Consider the following 19,588-nt stretch of genomic DNA (forward strand, 5'->3'; position numbering starts at 1 on the left):
GACGGGGAGCTAGCACTGTCAGATACTCCAATATATTATAGATGCTCAGTAATTAGAACACCTTGGGGAGGAGCCCCTCGGTGGTTCAGTCGGTTAAGCATCTATCTGCCTTCAGCTCAGGTCGTGATCCCGGGTCCTGGGATCCAGCCAAGCCGGTATCCAGCTCCTGGCTCAGCGGGAAGTCTGCTTCTCCCTCTGCCCTCCCCCTGCTCCTGCTCTCTCTCCATCTCATAAATAAATAAATAAAATCATCAGGTGGCCATCTGGCAACTCCAGTAATATTCAGAGGGCACTGGATGAACAAGCTCACCCCTTTACCCCTTCTTTTCATCCTGTGAGTCTTCTGCATTGAGTTTGAATCCTCTCCAGATGCAGAAAGCCATGTTCTGAGGCTTCTCACCAGCTTTGGTGAAACCAGGGGAACTGTGTCCACAGGACTTGGACCTCCAATGTGTGTGCCCTGGAGGTATAGGGCTCTCCTAACGCAAGCTGTTGCATTAGATTACTGGCCCTGACTGAAGGCTGGCTGCAAGAGGTGGAGGTGGGGGGTGTCCCAAATCACAAGGATGGCTTGGGGGGCTCAGGAGGAAGGAAGGAGAACACAGGCAAATTATCAGGAGAGCTGCAAACTCTCCTTACCAGATAAGCAGCTTTGAGCAAGTTGACAGATGCCGCAGGCTACAGGATACCGCACTTCAAAATGGGTGAAAGGATGTTGCACATGTAAGCAATTATTTCTTTCTGCTCAGTGGTAAAAACCAGAATACCATCTGTGTCAATATGTACAAGTTTGTTCAAATCTTGCGACAAATGTAAACATTTGACCTTTGTCATCTGGAGGATTTCATACAATGTTGATTAGAAAAATCATCCTGAAAAGCAATCTTTTGTATTGTATTTTTATTTAGAGAGGGAAGAGGGAGGGGCAGAGGGAGAGGGAAAGAGAATTTTTTTTTTAAGATTTTATTTCTTCATAGAGACAGAGAGAGGCAGAGACATAGGCAGAGGAAGAAGCAGGCTCCATGCGGGGAGCCTGATGTGGGACTGGATCCCAGAACCCCGGGAGCACAACCTGAGCCAAAGGCAGGGGCTCAACAATAAGCCACCCAGGAATCCCAGTAAAGAGAAAATCTTAGGGACGCCTGAGTGGCTCAGCTGTTGTTTCTGTTCAAAGCCATTGGAGACGCATCAAGTTCTTAGTGAACTCCCCCTGTGGGCTCAGTGCTGTGCTGGAGGACAGGCATGAACACGGCCTCTGCCTGTGAAGAACTGGCAGAGAGTCTAGGGATCCCACTTCCATGCTCGCAATGTGTTTTAATAAGCTAGGAGGAGAGACAGGGCGGCTAGGGAAGTAGACTTGAAGCTGGAATGCAGTGCAGCTATGCCATCTGCCTCCACAGGGTAGGGGCAAGGAGACAGGTCAGGGGACAGTGGCCTCAGGTGCATGAGCGCAACAGCAAGGAGCCACAGGTCACTCTGGAACATCCACACTACCGCTCTCAGGTGGAGCCTTGGATGTCAGACTGGAAGAGGCCCTCCCAGGGCAACCAGGTCAAGCCCCTTATTTCCCAAGATTGGGAGTTGTACGTTGAAGGTGACCCAGCTGGTTAGCCTCTTGAGACCACCTGATGTGACTTGCCAGGTGAAGGAGACCAGCTTGTCACTGTGGGAAGAGCCATGGGGCTTGGGATGGTGTCACATTCCCAGCCCTTTGCAAAGGGCCTGGCCCAAGGCACTCAGAGACCTCAGGGAGGTCACTTGGCCTCCCTAGTTCCATGTTGCAAGTGCATTAAATGAGATGAATTACATAAAGTATATAGAACAGGGCCTGATATTTACTTAGCAAATACCAATTGGAGCTACTTATTTTTAAGATTTTTTTTTTTCGAGTAATCTTCTGCACCCACCATGGGGCTCAAACTCACAACCCTGAGATAGAGAGGCAGATGCTCTATCAATTAAGCCAGCCAGGCGCCCCACAAATGGGAGCTATTTTTGTTGCTGTGGTAGATGTTTGCTGATTATCTCATGCTGATTATATTACAACCTGCTGAGAACTCTTTCTCTGATTTATGATTAGAGTAGCGGTTTTCAAACATTGAGGAATGTTAGGATTACCCGGGGAGGGGAGAACTGGTTCAAAATTAGATTTCAGGGGATCCCTGGGTGGCGCAGCGGTTTGGCGCCTGCCTTTGGCCCAGGGCGCGATCCTGGAGACCCGGGATCGAATCCCACGTCGGGCTCCCGGTGCATGGAGCCTGCTTCTCCCTCTGCCTGTGTCTCTGCCTCTCTCTCTATCTCTCTGTGACTATCATAAATAAATTAAAAATAAAAAAATAAAAAAAACAAAAACAAAAACAAAATTAGATTTCAGGGCCTAGCCACACCCAATTGTAATTCAGTAGGTATTATATGTATATACTACTGTTTTACATATATATAAGGCTATCTATCATCTATAATATGTATATTGTATTTACCTCTTTATTTTTTACAAATATCTCAGGTGATTCAGTGCTCGTGGTTCAAGGACCACCAGGAGGGAGGCTGCCTTGAGCCGGGAGCCCTCTGCCACTAGCTGTGCTAAGCACTGTCCTTGGTGTTCTATTTCATTTGATTTTCTTAAAAAAAAAAAAAATTAAAATAAGTCACACATGCTTTTAGAAAAGCAATTTAAAGAGCGCAGAATCTCATCAAGTGGAAGGAAACTCGCTGGACCCCACATCTTCCATGCTGTTCTCTACATTCCTACCTCCTGAGATAATCATCATTAACTGTGGTTGGTTTTGTTTATTTCCAGAAATTGTGCCCATACAAGCATATCCACTAATGTAGCTCTTTTCCCCCATGCTTACTTTGTAAAAAAAAAAAAAAAAAAAAAATACCAAGAAGATCATAGGATAGAGCAGGGGTTGGCAAATGACTTCAGTAACACGTTGAATAGTAAATATTTTCGGCTTTGTGGGCCATATGGTCTCTGTCCCAACTACTAAACTCTCCCTTGTAGCTTGAAGGCAGGCACAGCAATTTGCAAATGAATGGGTGTGGCTGTGTTCCAAAGCAGTTTTAGTTACCAGACCAGACTGGCAGCAGGCAGCAGGCGGGATTTGGCCCACCGGCCACAGTTGGCTGCTAGAGTACAAGGTTCTCTTATCACTTGTATATTTTGAATATCTTTTCCATATCAGCTCATGCAGTGACTATTCTTTAACTGCTACATGGTACTGATAACATATTTAGCCACTTCTGAACTGGACAATTAGATGTTTTTCCGGGTTTTGCTGGACTAAACAAAGCCACCATACACTATGCACTTGGTTGACTATTCTTAGTCAACTGGAATGAATTCGCAGAGCAGAATTGCTGACTCAAAGGGTGTGAGTTTAAAATTTTGATGGACACTGCCAAATTGATCTCAGGCTTCTTTTTAAATTCAGATTGGCACATAACCTTGTGATTTTTTCATTGCTTAATCTTACTTCTGATGAGTATTTTCTGTTAATTTAAAGGTTTTGTAATAACTAAAGGAAAGATTCCAAAGACTAGCAGAGGGAACAATGAACTATATAGTAGTGAACTCAAGTTCCTAATTCTTAAATATTTGCCCACCACAAAGCAACTTATATAGCATTCTTGTCATTGTAAAAGCTAATTCCCTTCTGCCCAGACTCCCAGAAAGCAATAGGGGCAGCTCTTTTTAAATATAAGGAACATTCTGTGTAAAAGAACAGTTTAAGCCCTCACAGAGCAAATATACTGATCAAATAGGACATAAGTGCCTTTATAGCTGTAGCACATGCAGGCTTAGGTTCTGATGGTGAAAATGAAATTTGAATTTCCAGTGGGAGTTCTCAATCAGACTCTTTACACAGCTGGGCCTGTTTCAGATTCCCTTATCTGGAAAAATGCATTGCTCACACTCACTGTTGTTGAGATTACAATTATGAACAACCAGCCTCCATCGAGCAAGCCTCTTACCACTTTGGCACTCTGGAAATCCTTCATCTACATTCCTTCCATCCTGTGATGGCTTCATGATCATCTTACAGATGGAAAAACTAAAGCTCAAATAGGTTAAGTAATTTAACCATGGTGATATAGTCAGATTTGACTTCTAAGTCCGTGGGAAAAAATTCAATCATTTGCTGCATTGAAAACTGTCAAAAACCTTGCTGACTGATTCCTAACTAGTGGGCCAATTTTTATTTTTTTAAGATTTTATTTATTTATTTATTCATGAGAGACAGAGAGAGAGAGGCAGAGACACAGGCAGAGGGAGAAGCAGGCTCCATGCAGGGAGCCTGACATGGGACTCGATCCTGGGTCTCCATGATCACGCCCCAGACCGCTGAGCCACCGGGACTGAACTGGGCCAATTCTTATGAAGTCTTGCACATTGTATAATCTTTCTTTATATATATTTTTTTGTTGTTTATTTATTCATGAGAGACACACAGAGAGACAGAGACACAGGCAGAAGGAGAAGAGGCAGGCTCTGTGCAGGAGCCCAACGCAGGACTCAATCCTGGAACTCCGAGATCACGTCCTGGGCCGAAGGCAGATGCTCAACCACTGAGCCACCCAGGTGTCCCTATACAATCTTTCATTACAAAATCTATTTCTCATCCTGACAAATAAATCACTTAAGAAATCACATAGGATCATGACTGAGACAACATTTAAAAATACACTTAAAAGGGAGTAAGGGATCCCTGGGTGGCGCCGCGGTTTGGCGCCTGCCTTTGGCCTAGGGCGCAATCCTGGAGACCTGGGATCGAATCCCACATCGGGCTCCCGGTGCATGAAGCCTGCTTCTCCCTCTGCCTGTGCCTCTGCCCCTCTCTCTCTCTCTCTGTTACTATCATAAATAAATAAAAATTAAAAAAAAAAAAAAAAGGGAGTAAGAGAAACATTGCTAAAATCTGAATGCTGATGTTTCTGATTCGGGTCCAAACAAGATAGCATACATAGACCCATTTTTCCCTGCCCCTCATGGCTAAGCACAGCTTCAATCCTGGAAATGGCAAAAGAGACAATCAAAGGAAAACTCTGAAAGGTGGCAAAAAGGTGAGCTGGTTTGGGACCAGGACCAAAAAACAGCACAGTGGCAAGAGCACATACATCCTACCACCCAACTAGAGAGTCTTTCTCAACTCTTGACCTAGTAAAATAGGCTCACTCCTCTCCTTTAGAGAATGGGAGTCTCTCTGGTCGGCATGATACCACTTGGCAAGGGTGGGAAGACTAGCCAGGAATAAGCCACCAGGGAGGTATTTTCCAGACTCCCTGTTTCTACCAAGAGCCTCCTAGGTGGGTGGGCAGGCTGAGCCCAAGGGAGAAACCCAGCTATAGCAGGTAGACTAGTCCAGGAAGCCTCTTTATCCTTGTAGGCTAAATAAGACTCCTCCCCAACCCAGGGACACTTGCCTGAGTTGGGAGGATCAGTTGAGGGATCCACATGCCCTTCCTCCAGAGATACCCGCCAGTGCCTTGAAGCAGCACCTGCAGGAACCAACAGAAGCCCCACAGCACCAGAGAAAACCAAGCACATCAGAGTTAACAGTCCGAAGCCACTGAAAATTAAACCACCATGAAACCACAGTCCATAAAGTAGGCTGAGCCCCATGTGCTAGGCCTTGGTGGAGGATGCCTGCTAAAATACAAAATTTACGTAAAATTTACATAATAGACAACATGTCTAAGACACAACTAACCCATCATATCGTGAACGAAGAAAATCACAACTTGAGTGAAAAAAGACAATGGACATCAACACAGTAATGAATCTTGAAAAGGATTTTAAAGCAGCCATCTTAAAACTGCAATTAGACTGTCCATTAGAAACGCCCTTGAAGTAAGTTAAAAAATAGAAAATCTCTGCAAAGAAATAGAAGTTATAAAAAAGAACAGAATAGAAACCATAGAATTAAAAATACAGTAATCTAACAGTTCCATAATAACAGAACACCTGCTGGCTAGGTTTACCATGAGCTTGGAGATGACAGGACAGGTTTCACAAACTCAAGGACAGAACACAACACAACTCATCCAGTCTGAAACAAAGAGAAAATAGGTGGGAAAAACAAAACAAGAGCCTATGGACTCATGGACAGCAGCAAAAGATCCAACCCTTGTATCATTAGGGTCCCACAAAGAGACACTGCTTCAAGGCACTGGCGGGTATCTCTGGAGGAAGGGCATGTGGATCCCTCAACTGATCCTCCCACAAAGAGAGGAAGAGTACGGTTGGGGCTGAAAGAGTATTTGAAGAAATACTGCTAAAAAATTCCCACATCTGGTGAAAGACACAAATTTACAGGATAAACACCAAACAAACAGGATAAACACCAAGCAAACACCAAACAGGATAAAAAGCAAAATAGCAGTAATTATCTTACATGTGAACTAGTACAGCCTTTTTGGAGAACAATCTTGCAGCTTCTTATGAAACTAAGCATGTGGGATCCCTGGGTGGCGCAGCGGTTTAGCGCCTGCCTTTGGCCCAGGGCGCGATCCTGGAGACCCGGGATCGAATCCCATGTCGGGCTCCCGGTGCATGGAGCCTGCTTCTCCCTCTGCCTGTGTCTCTGCCTCTCTCTCTCTCTCTGTGTGACTATCATAAATAAATTTAAAAAAAAAAATTAAAAAAAAAAAAGAAACTAAGCATGCATCCATCATTTCACCTAGCAATCACAGTGACAGGTGATGCTGACACACCTATGTGTCTGGGAATGTTCACAGCAGCTTTACATGTAATAGCCAAAAACTAGAATAAGCCTACTATGGAATACTACTTAGCAATAAAAAGGGATGAATAAAAAGCTATGAACTATTGATACATGCAACAATTTAGAAGAATCTCCAGGGAATTATGCTGAGTGAAAAAAGCCAATCCCACATGGCCACCCACTGTGTGGTACCTATTATATAGTATTCTTGAAATGACAAAATTGTAGAAATAGAGGACAGATTAGTGGTTGCCAAGGGTTAAGGATGAGGGTAGAGAGAACCTGTAAGAGGAAGGTGTTGTTGTAAAAGGACAAGACGAGGGTATGCTGTCAGAACTGTTCAATGTCTTGGGGCACCTGGGTGGCTCAGTGGTTAATCAGCTCAGGTCATGATCTCAGGGTCCTGGGATAGAGCCCTGCTCTCTGCTCAGCAGGGAGTCTGTATCTTCTCTTTCCCTCTCCCCCTACCCCCACTCATGTTCTCTCACACACTCTCTCTCAAATAAATAAAATGTTAAATAAAACAAAACAAACCTGTTCAGTGTCTTGTAGGATGCCAGAACATACATGGGAGATTCAGTTGTACAGAACAATATGCCATACAAACGAGCATAGGTAAAACTGGAAAATCTGAATAAGATCAGCAAACCATATCAAAGCTAGTGTCCTAAGTGGTCATATTATACTATCGTTTTGCAAAATCATATCTTTGGAGGAAATGGGAAGGTATAGAGTGACTCTCTTTCTTACAATTGCATGTGGATCCACAATCATCTCAAAAAATTTCAATTAAAAAAATTTACTTAATACAGGCCATTACATGAGTAACATCTTATTTACAAATGAGGAAACCAAAGCTAGGTAGTGGGTTAACTGACCTAAGATTAGAGAGTTAAAAGCAGATGGGCTAGGATTGAAAATTCAGGTCTGTACAGCTCCAAAAACCACGACCTTAATCACAAAGCTATTTGGAGTGGATATCTCAGAATACAACACAAATGACTTAAGAATCCAATCTGCTGATTCAAGAAGTAAAAAAAGTAACTATATCATTTCAAAAGGTGAGCAAAGTTTTGCTTTTCACTAGGATAGAAGTTTAAAAGCTTTTGCTTTATAATGAGATGCTAGGAATCAGTAGGAATATAGTATCAGACTACTGTAAACATAAGGGATTTTATTCTCAGGTTCCTAAAAATAAAGTCAGTTTTAGTCTAATAATTTTGAAATTAAATTATAAGATCATGGATAGAAAACAAACACCAAATAGCGCACATGCCTGTTTGGTAATGTCAGGCTTCAGATTAAAGTAAAAATATTATAAATGAAGTTTCAGCAAAATAATTTTATTTTCTAACAAATGGTAAACATATACATCCAATATGCACTCATCTTGCACATTTATTCACAAATGACTTCCAAATTACAACTGCTTTGATATTGAAGAGTGTACTAACAGTTATCTTAGTTGAGATATGAAGAATGCTTTTAGATATATAACATCCTGAATATATTGGTCACAGCAGAATTTTGCTTTAGTTAGATTAGTTCTATGAATTTAAAGTTTTGAAAAGCTACTACTTTGCATCTAATACTCCACATGAATAGGATGCAGGAATATCAAGCTTGTATTCCACAGAATATTCCTTAGTTTTTCTGGTGATGGAACCACTTATCCACTGCATTCAGAGAAAAAAAAAAAAAAAAAAACAAATTAGAATCTCTATTAAGATTCAAAAATTTTAAAATAATAATAAAAAAATCAAAATACAGTCAAACTATAACAAAGAATACCATACTTGCTTTAATGTATCCTACCATGGATTACCTTAAAACAAACTTACACCTAAGTTTCACCGCAGCAAAAATAGGTAATTTAATCACAGTGTTTTGGGCTTTCTCACTCTTGATACTAATCAATATATATGTGATTCTCACCAGAAGACTCTTACAGAGAATTCTTTTTCTTTTTTAATTTGAGAGTGAGCGAAGTGAGAGGGGTCCTGACAGAGTTGCCCCCTACAGAGAACTCTAAACATAAAGGGAGAGAAAACTGCTTTCTGGGTGAAGCAGCTGGTGGCCTGATGGGGATCCAGAGCCCCACCTGCTCCAACATCCATAAGGCATCTACCTGAAACCCAGAGGGGAACAGTGGGTCATGGTTTGGGAATTGCTCTGATGGGGGGTGGCGTGAAAGGTGGTGTTACAACCATCTTTCTTCCCACATACTTATGGAACTCTAAAAATGTTTCCTCCCCCCCCCCTTCTCTTTCTCTGTGGATGTGGTGTGTAATATGTATCTGTAGATAGATATAATTTTCCCACACATACACTGTTTAGTGTAATTTTACTAGAATATAGATCTTACCATCTGTTGGTACTGTGCAGGCAGATTCGCATGGTGGCGGTAACTAAAATAAAATATTAAAATATATTAGTCTAATTCCAGAAAACAAGTAAGCTAAAAAAAAAAAGTATACCAATAAAAAAATTAAAAGGAATCTGAACAGAAGAGAACTTTCCCAATTTTTAGGTCCTAAAAATAATTTATAACATATAGGAGGTTCATTTGACTACCAAAAACCAATTCAGGCTTCTTAGCTTTCAATTGCACACGGGAGAATAAATAGAGATGTTGCCTGAAATAACTGATTGATGCTTATATAATGATTTTATATATACATACATATACATAGAAAGTAGACAGAGTATTCTCATTGAAAAGTTATATTAGCTAATGGTTTTTGTCTTCCAATTTTTCTTATTCACCTCAACTTTGTCAGGATTCATATATAAAGATAAATCTAAATATACAGGCTTCAATGTTTTTTCCTTGTACCATACCCCATTTACAAGGCAGTACAAAGTCAGACTTCATTTTCTTTTGTTTTCCTTATTGGATATCATAAATGAGAATAAGATTACCTCGTTCAGTCTTTTGGTTAATCTAAATCAAATAATTAAAAATAATACAAGCTAAAATTCTTTCCTTCATGAATAGTCTACTACCTTACAAGAAAGCCTTTTCTAGGATAATGAGCCACTCCTGCATGGTGCCTGAAACTTGGCCACTTTCTTAGTCCTTGCTATAACCAAGTCCAGTAAGTTCCGGTTAATTGGTACACAGGTATTTGGGTTAGTTAGTACATTCTGGAATCATTTTGATTGTTATAATTGTACTATTTTCCCATTTAGAATTGATTGGGGCCCTTCCCAGCCTCTCCCTTCAGTCCACTGTCTACTTGGGTCCACTCATGGTTTGTGGTTTCAAGACCTCACACAATAACATGCATGCAGGAGGAACTCCAATATTTGTTGAGAGAAGTACTTTCTCTCCCCATTAGCATCATATTTTTTTAGTCACCAGGTATGCTCTCGTTCAAAGAAAAGTTTTACATACAGCATCCACAATAGCTTTGGCAGCATCAGGATCACACTTGAAGGGGCTCTCAGACACCGTAGTATTCATGCTATCAAACAAAACAGAAGTAGTCATGAGTCACAGTAACAAAGCTGGTCTCTTACTAGTTAAAAAACAGTAGGTTGAGATGGTAGACCAGATGAGATTCAAGTCAGGTTTTCCTGAATCTCAAGTTTACTCAAGGTGCAGGACACAAAATCAGTATATACAAAAATCTGTTGCATTTTCCACACACAGTAATAAACAATCAGAAAGATAAATTAAGAAAACAGTAACATTTACAGTTACAAAAAGAACAGAATATCTAGGAATAAATTTTTAAAAGTAATCTCTATGTCCAACGTAGGGCTTGAACTCATAACCCCAAGATCTAGAGTTGCATGCTCTCCTGACTGAGCCAGCCAGGCATCCCAATTTAACCATGGAAAGAGCTGTAAGCTGAAAACTATAAGACCTTAATAAAAAGAAATTGAGGAAAATACAAATAAATGGAAAGATAGTCCATGCTCATGCTCATGGACTGGAAGAATTAATAAAATATCAAAATATTTATACTACCCAAAGCAATTTACAGATTCAATGCAATCCCTACCAAAATTCAGTGGCATTTTTCACAGAAACAGGACAAACAATCCTAAGATTTATGTGGACCCACAAAAGACCCTGAATAGTCATAACAATTTTGAGAAATAAGAGCAAAGCTGGAGGCATCACACTTCCTGATTTCACGCCACAGCGATCAGAGCAGTATGGTATTAGCATAAAAACAGATACATAGATCAAAGGAACAGTATAGAAAGCCCAGAAATAAAATCCATCTGTATAAGGTCAATTTTGTTTACAAAAAAGGAGCCAAGAATATACAATGAGAAAATGGCAGCCTCTTCAACACATGGTGTTGGAAAAACTGGACAGCCACATGCAAAAGAATGAAACTGGACTGCCGTCTTCTATCATACACAAATGCTAAGTCAAAATAGGTTAAAGACTTGAATGTAAGACCTGAAACCATAAAACTCCTAGAAGAAAACATAGGCAGTAAGCTCCCTGACATTAGTCTTGAGGATAAATTTTTGGATTTATCCAAAAAGCAAAGGTAAAAGCAAAAATCTGTAAGTTGGGAGCACTTCAAACTAAAAAGCCTTTGGCACAGCAAAGGGAACCATCAACAAAATTAAAATGCAACCTACTAAATGGGAGAAAATATTTGCAAAGCATATATCTGATGAGGGGTTAAGATCCAAAATATATAAAGAACCCAAACAACTCAATAGCAAACAAAATCTGATTTAAAAATGGGTAAGAGGATTGGACAGGAAATTTTCCAAAGAAGACATACAGATTACCAATAAATACAAAAAAACATGCTCAACATCATTCATCATCAGGGAAATGCAAATCAAAACCACAATGAGGTATCACCTCACACCTGTTAGAATGGCTGTCACAAACAAGGTATGAAATAACAAGTGTTAGTAGGATGTAGAAAAAATGAAGCCCTTTTGCACTCTTGGAGGAAATGCAAACTGGAGCAGCCACTATGGAAAACAGTATGAAGAGTTCTCAAAAAATTAAAAATAGAACTACCCTATGATCCAATAATTCCACTTCGAGTATTTATCTGAAGAAAGCAAAAACACTAAATGGAAAACCTCATGTTTTGTAGCAGGATTTACAACAAGACACAGAAACTACCTAAAGGTCCTCCAATGAACGAACGGATAAAGAAAATGTAGTATATACACACACAATGGAATATTACTCAGCCATAAGAGAGAATGAGATCTTGCCATTCATGACAACATAGATGGAACTTGAAGGCATTATGCTAAATGAAATAAGTCATACAAAAAAAAAAATACCATATAATCTCACTTATATGTGGAATCTAAAAAAAACAAACAACAACAACAACAACAAAAAACCGAAGTTCATGGATATAGAGAACATATTGGTGGTTACCTGAGGTGAGATGAAGGGTGAGCGAAATGGGTGAAGGGGGTCAAAGTTGCCAATTATCAGTTATGACTAAGTCATGGGTATGTAACGTACAAGCATAGTGACTATAGTTAATAATACCATATCGCATATTTGAAAGTAGCTAGGACAGTGGATCTTGAAAGTTCTTATATCAAGAAAAAAAAAATGTTGTAACTATGTACGGTGATGGATGTTAACTGGACTTACCATGATCATTTTGTAATAAATACAAATCGACTCATTACACTGTATACCTGAAACTAACACAATGTTATGTCAATTACATCCCAATGAAAAATAATTTTTTAAAAAGTTGAAGATAGTAGACCAGATGAAAGTCAAGTTTGATTTAGTTGAAAGCTTTCTCCACCTATATTATATATTCTATTTATTTTGCCAAGGCATAGTTCTTCTTGTTGCCACTTTTATTCAAGCACCCAAAACAAGTTCAAATTTAGAAATGCCCTGTAATGACTGAATGCCCTGTAATTCTCACTGAAATAACTAGAAATGCAAATTAAAATGAGAAACATATCCTTCCTAATTAGACAAAAACAAAAAACTTATCAGTTCCTATCAGTGCTAGTGAAATATCTGAGATAAACTGTCCTAGTGGGAGCAACACCTAGTTCCCAGAGAAATATTTCTGGAAAATACTCTGATAAACTGTGTCCATGTGCTTTGATAGAAAAGTTTCACCTCTTAGAATTCAGAGATTTAAACAATGATCTAGGGATGCCTGGGTGGCTCAGCGGTTGAGCGTGCCTGCCTGTGGCTCAAGGCGTGATCCTGGAGTCCCAGGATCAAGTCCCACATCGGGCTCCCTTGATGGAGCCTGCTTCTCTCTCTGCCTTTCTCTGTGTCTCTCATGAATAAATAAATAAAATCTTAAAGAAAAAAAAGAAAATGCAGACAATCATAAAATGAAAGCCTTCCTCTCCTCTCCAGGTGACTGTCTTCAAAGGCAATTTATAGTTCTTATTTCCCCCAGAAGAAAAAAATTTAGATATAAATACAGATGCTGGCATGTGGGTGGGTGGGTGTTTATCTTGCATAAATGGGATCATATTAAATATACTACTAGGAACTTTGCTTTTCTCCCTTAACATATTTTGGATATCATTCCATATCAACATATATAGAGATTTTTGAATGTGCTAATTACTATTCTATTACATAGATGTACATAACCATTATATTACATAACATTTTGTTATTATAAATGACACCATTTTATACATGGATCTTGGTGAACTATGGATATATTCCTAGCAGTGGTGGTATGAAGAAATACATGCAATTTTATTTTTTTATTTTATTTTGTTTTATATTTTAAATATTTTATTTTTTATTTATTCATGATAGACACAGAGAGAGAGAGAGAGAGAGAGAGGGAGAGGCGCAGAGACACAGGCAGAGGGAGAAGCAGGCTCCATGCAGGGAGCCCGACGTGGGACTCGTTCCTGGGACTCCAGGATCATGCCCTGGGCTGAAGGCAGGAGCTAAACCGCTGAGCCACCCAGGGATCCCATATATGCAATTTTAATTTCGGGGCTGGATCCTGTCAAACTGCCCTTTACTAAGATATACCCATCTATAGCTTAGCAGCTACATATGTATGTTCTTGGTATCCCTAGCTATCATCTATTTTTTTTTTTTAATTTTTGCAAGTCTAATGGGTGATACCATCATCTTGCTGAATTGCATTTTTTTCCCCAAGATTTTATTTATTTATTTTATTTGACAGAGAGAGAGTGAGCAAGAAAGAGAACATGAGCAAGGGCAGAGGGAGAGGGAGAAGCACATCCTCACTGAACAGGGAGCCCAATGCAGGGCTTGACCCCAGGACCCTAAGATCATGACCTGAGCTGAAGACAGACAATCAGCTGGGCGACCCAGATGCCCCTGAATTGCTTTTTAAATTATGAGTCAGACTGTATACCTTCTTCTATGTAAACTTCCTTCTCTTACCTTTTTTCTCTATCGAGTTGTTAGTCTTTCTTACCAACTTGAACAAGCTATTTAGCCCTTTGTTGTGTTTTGTTCAAATAAAAAAATACAACTGGGAAAAACTGTCTCTTGATACATAAAAATATCCATATCTTGTATGGATTTTGAGTTTGTGCTCTGTTTCGAAAGGCCTTCTCTGCTATAAGCTAATAAAGAAATTCAATTATACTTTTTCGAGAATCTTTTCACATCAAAATTTATGTGTCTGGAATTGAATATTGATGTAAGGGCTGCAAACTCAAGTACTAACAGACCGCACCCTGTTATCATAAAAGTGGGGAAAAGCTAAATGTAAGAAAGGTGCTGAACTACTTCTGAGGGGCACTCAGGGAGCCACCTGCCCAGTTACAGCACCTTTGAGACACAAAATGAAACAGCCAGGGGCACCTGGGTGGCTCAGTCAGTGAAGCAACTGCCTTCAGCTCAAGTCATAATCTCAGGGTTGGGCCAGGCCTGCATCAAGCTCCTGATTCTCCCTCTCCCTCTGACCCTCCTCCTCATTTGTGCTCTCTCTCTCTCTCAAATAAATAAATACAATATTTTTTAAAAAAAAAGAAAAAAGAAAAAAAGAAAAAGAAACAGGCAGCACATGGTGGCAGATGCCACTATGCATCTCTGATAAAAGGATATAGGAGGGCAGCCCTGGTGGCTCAGCAGTTTAGCACTGCCTTTGGCCCAGGGCCTGATCCTGGAGACCCGGGATGGAGTCCCACCCACATCAGGCTCCCTGCATGGAGCCTGTTTTTCCCTCTGCCTGTGTCTCTGCCTCTCTCTCTCTCTCTCTCTGTATGTCTCTCATGAATAAATAAAATCTCAAGGAAAAAAAAAAAAGAGTATATGAGCAAGATCGAGATCTAGCCTGTTTTCTTAAACAGCCAGAGGTCCAAAACCCTCCACCTGTAATACTTTGTTATAAACTAAATTCCCCTACCTCTGTGGGTCTACTAAACTCTAAAGGACTGAGTGATCTGACTTTCTTCTTCAACATCAAACTTTCAGGAAAACAATATTACTAAACAGGACAAAGATAACTCCACCCCACCACCACTACCTCATTTCCCCCCGCAGAATTGTCCTGGCTATTTTCACATGTAAATTTCTTCTAATGAAACGGAAATGTTATTTACAAACATAGCTTCCTTTTCATTCAACAGATTTTATATTCTTCAATAGTCTTAAAGTTTTCTTCTTCTGGGTCCTACCGATGTCTTGTTTATACCGTGGTATGTTTTTTTTTTTTTAACACTTTTTTTAAAATTTTTATTTATTTATTTATGATAGTCACAGAGAGAGAGAGAGAGGCAGAGACACAGGCAGAGGGAGAAGCAGGCTCCATGCACCGGGAGCCCGATGTGGGACTCGATCCCGGGTCTCCAGGATTGCGCCCCAGGCCAAATGCAGGCACCAAACCGCTGCGCCACCCAGGGATCCCCTATACCGTGGTATGTTTTATTTCTTAAATACTATATTCTGTATGGAGCCTTTTCCTCCACTATAGTTTCTGTTACCATTTGTATAGAAAGCTATCAAAATGAATACACATATATTCATTTTGTAGTTGGTCACCTTGCTGAATTCTTTACTTTTCCTATTGTTTTCTGGTTACAAAATCATATACCTGTGACAGTTTGCTCCTCCTTTTCCAATATTCCTGCATCAAAACACATCATTTCCCTTATATACTTCACTGACTACTATTTCAAGAACATTAGTTAAGTGGTGATAATGGGCATTCTCTTGTCAATCTTTACATACCCAAGAGGAAGTATATGATCCTGACCATGGTTTGGGGGCCAGACAGGCTTGGATGTGAGTCCTAACTCTAAAACACTTATCAGGGGAGGACATTGGTTAAGTTTAATTTCCCTGCTACATGCTTGGCAAATATTCAACTGCTCACCAAATATTAGCTATTATTATTAGCAGTAGTAAATTTTGTGTACGTGGTAGATACTGGTTTTAGCTGCAGCATATCTTACATATTTATATCAGAAAAACTTTGCACTCAACATTGTTTTACTCACTACATTCGGAGCACCCCGATATGAGGAAGCCTTTCGATACCCTCATGAAGCTCTGATCTCACTCTCCCTTTATGGTTTTAGTTTGTACTTGTTCAGAGAGTATCTTACGAGTACTTTTCAGTTGCTTACATATCTACCTTCCCACTCACTTTAGCACTGAATGACAAAACCAGTTATCTCTGTTCTAAGGGAATGTAATGATACAGTGTGCTTAGGTCATTGAAACCTTTGGAGCAAGCTGATGTGCTTGTTGTGTTAAACATGCAGAGAAGAGTTACTACTTACCAACTGATTCCCTTTCCATCGATTTTCTTCGTCACTAATGCTCTCCAATGGTCATGAGTGCTTTTAATAATATCAATTGCAAAATCCTGTAATTTGAAGAGATATGCCTTACAACAACAGGTAAGTGTTCTTTCCTTGTTAGCAGTTTCCCAAAGCCTGATAACTCTGTCTTTTCTGAATTCACTTCCTCATGTCAAAAACAGAAGAGAACATTTAAATGAATAAATCAACATTAAGGCTGTCTCACTTATGTCTTTAAACACTTGTTTTATGATCATATAGTCTTTAAATGGTTAATAAAAGTTACATTAGTCTCAATACAAACAGGCCTAAAGCTATACGTCAAAATGACACATTACCTTATCTTTAAATTCTGCATTGAAAGCAAACTGATTCTCTGGTTTTCCATCAGGAACCTTGTACCTTCTAAACCAGTCCACAGTAGCTTCCAGGTAGCCAGGTTTCAGCCGCTTGACATCATTAATATCTAAGAAGAGAATAAGCAGGTTGCAAGATGCATATATAATTATTCATGCAATAAAAATCTCAAGTATGTACTTTGAGAGAGCTATGAGATAGATTATCAACAAAGTAAAAGATAGCATAGCATTAGAACTAACCACCATGTTATAAAGAGAACACACATAAAAAGGAAATCATCTAGTGTATTAAGGGATCAATACAATAGTAACTTCTATTAAAAGAGAGGGAGGAAAAATGACTGAGAGGGAGGAAAAATGACTGGGGACTGCATAAGAAAGGAACTGGTTTGGCAAGTGTAGGTAATTTCTATGAGAAGGGCAGCAGATACTAAAACAGACAGCCTGAGGGCTATATTCAGAGGCACACACCCCAATTACCAAAGATAAGAAAAAAGGGATTATACTGAAATCCCTTGACCAGTGACCTGTTAGATAAGGCTAGACTTCTCACTCTACAGGATAGGCATCTATATCACAATGCTGTGGTTCTGGCCAACAGAAAAATGTCCTGTTTAAAAAACTTTTCAGAGTGCCTGGGTGGCTCAGTCAGTTAAGCAACCAACTCTTGATTTTGGCTCAGTTCATGGTCTCAGGGTTGTGGAATCCAGTTCCATGTTGGGTTCTGCGGTTCTGCAGTTAGCTCAGAGTCTGCTTGAGATTCTCTCTCCTTCTGCCCCTCCTCCAACTCACTTACTGGTCTCACAACCTCTCTCTCTCTCTCAAAGAGGATCAATGTATTCAACCTAGTTGCTTTAGTGGATAAGCAGTCCTCTTCCATGGCTCTGTGTCTATCTCTCCCAAAGTTGTGGCTGGTCAAGAGTTCTCCCCATCTAGAAACTCCAGTAAACTCTTCAAATTATAATGGATGGCAGACAGATACTGTCTTGAGTTGACATTGTAGGAAAGCTGCATGCTACTTGCACCATGGGGCAGCCACCCAGAGAAAATTTTCAGGGTTCTAATAGCTTCTACTGCAGGGAAATGATGCCCTAGCAAAATGCCACTGACACACTGACAGTTGTGGGTGGCTTCACTAACTGTGGCTGGAGCATGCCACTTAGCACAAGTGCTCTTATGTAAGTAGCACATATGAAAATAGACATATTGATCATGAGAATCACTGTACAAAATTTTAATACAGAACTATCTGAAACTATATTTATCCTTTTTCTGACTCTCTCTGACTCTTCTTCTGTCATCATATTGCCTTCTGACTATAGGTGAGAAAGGTTCTCTGCTTTCAAGGACTCATGATTAGATGGGGCCCAGCTGGATAATCCATGATACTCTCCCCATCTCAAGGACCTAATCTTAATCACATATGAAAGTCCATCTGCCATGTAAAGTAATCTATTCAGAGTTTCTGGGGACTAGGAGGTAGACATCTTTAGAAGGGGCACAGCTTTATTCTGCTACTATAAAATCCTAGAGGTTTTGACAAATGCATAGTATCATATATCCACCATTAGTGTCACCATTTGTGGCAAGCAGAAGACTGTCCCCACTTAAAGATGTACATACTCTAATTCCCAGAACCTGTGAATTTGTCATGTTACATGGCAAGGGGGAATGAAGGTTGCAGGTGGAATTAAGGTTGTTAATCAGCTGAACTTAAAACTGGAGATAATCCTGGGTTATCTGGGTGAGCTTAATCATAAAGGTCTTCATGTGGAAGAGGAAGGCAGAAGAATCAGGGAAGAAGAGATAAAAACTTGACTTGCAATTGCTGGCTTTTAAGATGGAGAGAGAACATGAATCACAGAATGTGGGCAGCCTTTAGAAGCTGGAAAATGCAAGGGAAAATATTTTTCTTTAGAGCCTCCAGAGAGAACACAATCCTGTGACATCTTGATTTTAGTCCAGTAAGACCCATTTCAGACAGGCAAGAGAAGGCCAATTCAATAACTAAAATGGATTTGATTATTAACTAGAGGCAAGATTAATATAAAAAATGGTCATGATAGGGTAGCCTTGGTGGCTCAGTGGTTTAATGCCGCCTTCGGGCGGGGTGTGATCCTGGAGACCCAGGATCGAGTCCCAAGTCGGGCTCCCTGCATGGGGCCTGCTTCTCCCTCTGCCTCTCTCTCTCTCTCTATCTCTCTGTGTCTGTCGTGAATAAATGAATAAAACTCTTAAAACAAAAAAAAATAGTCATGATAATAAGACACAGAGTTACAAGGTATAAACATTTCTTTTTCAAAAAGGACTCAATCAAATTATAGCACTAACCCATACATTTTTGGCCAAGTGATTCCCAATAATGGTTCCCAATGATTCCCAAGACAATTCAATGGGGGAAAGAATAAATGGTCTTTTCAAAAAATGGTGCTGGGACAAGTAGATATCCACGTCCAAAAGAACGATGCTGACCTCCTAATCCATAACTATACACAAATTAACATAGAAAAGATCAGGGACCTAAATGTGAGAGCTAAATTTATAAAAGTCTTAGAAACATAAGTATCAATCTTTGTGACCCTGGACTAAGTAGTAGTTTCTTAGATATGACACTACAAGCACAGGAAACGAAAAAAAAAAAAAAAAAAAAAAGATAAATCAGACTACACAAAAATGGAAAACTTGAGTGCTTACACTAAGAAAATTCAAGGACAACCTACAAAATGGAAAAAAATATAGGTAAATTATGTATTTCCTAAAGGT

General features: G+C 39.8%; 1 protein-coding gene across 1 annotated transcript in view; it reads right to left on the reverse strand.

Moving 5' to 3' along the window:
- Nucleotides 1–8,050: 8,050 nt before the first annotated feature.
- PPA1 (inorganic pyrophosphatase 1) overlaps nucleotides 8,051–19,588 on the reverse strand; it is a 37,687-nt gene continuing 26,149 nt past the window's right edge. The window contains exons 7-11 of the mRNA XM_072756222.1: nucleotides 16,805–16,932; nucleotides 16,446–16,531; nucleotides 10,126–10,195; nucleotides 9,094–9,136; nucleotides 8,051–8,404 (exon numbers count right to left, since the gene is read on the reverse strand). Of these exons, the coding sequence (XP_072612323.1) occupies nucleotides 8,373–8,404; nucleotides 9,094–9,136; nucleotides 10,126–10,195; nucleotides 16,446–16,531; nucleotides 16,805–16,932 (359 nt within the window). The 3' untranslated portion in view covers nucleotides 8,051–8,372. The remainder of the gene's footprint in view (nucleotides 8,405–9,093; nucleotides 9,137–10,125; nucleotides 10,196–16,445; nucleotides 16,532–16,804; nucleotides 16,933–19,588) is intronic.

Source organism: Vulpes vulpes, chromosome 4, assembly GCF_048418805.1.
Source record: "Vulpes vulpes isolate BD-2025 chromosome 4, VulVul3, whole genome shotgun sequence".
Lineage (NCBI taxonomy): Eukaryota > Metazoa > Chordata > Mammalia > Carnivora > Canidae > Vulpes > Vulpes vulpes.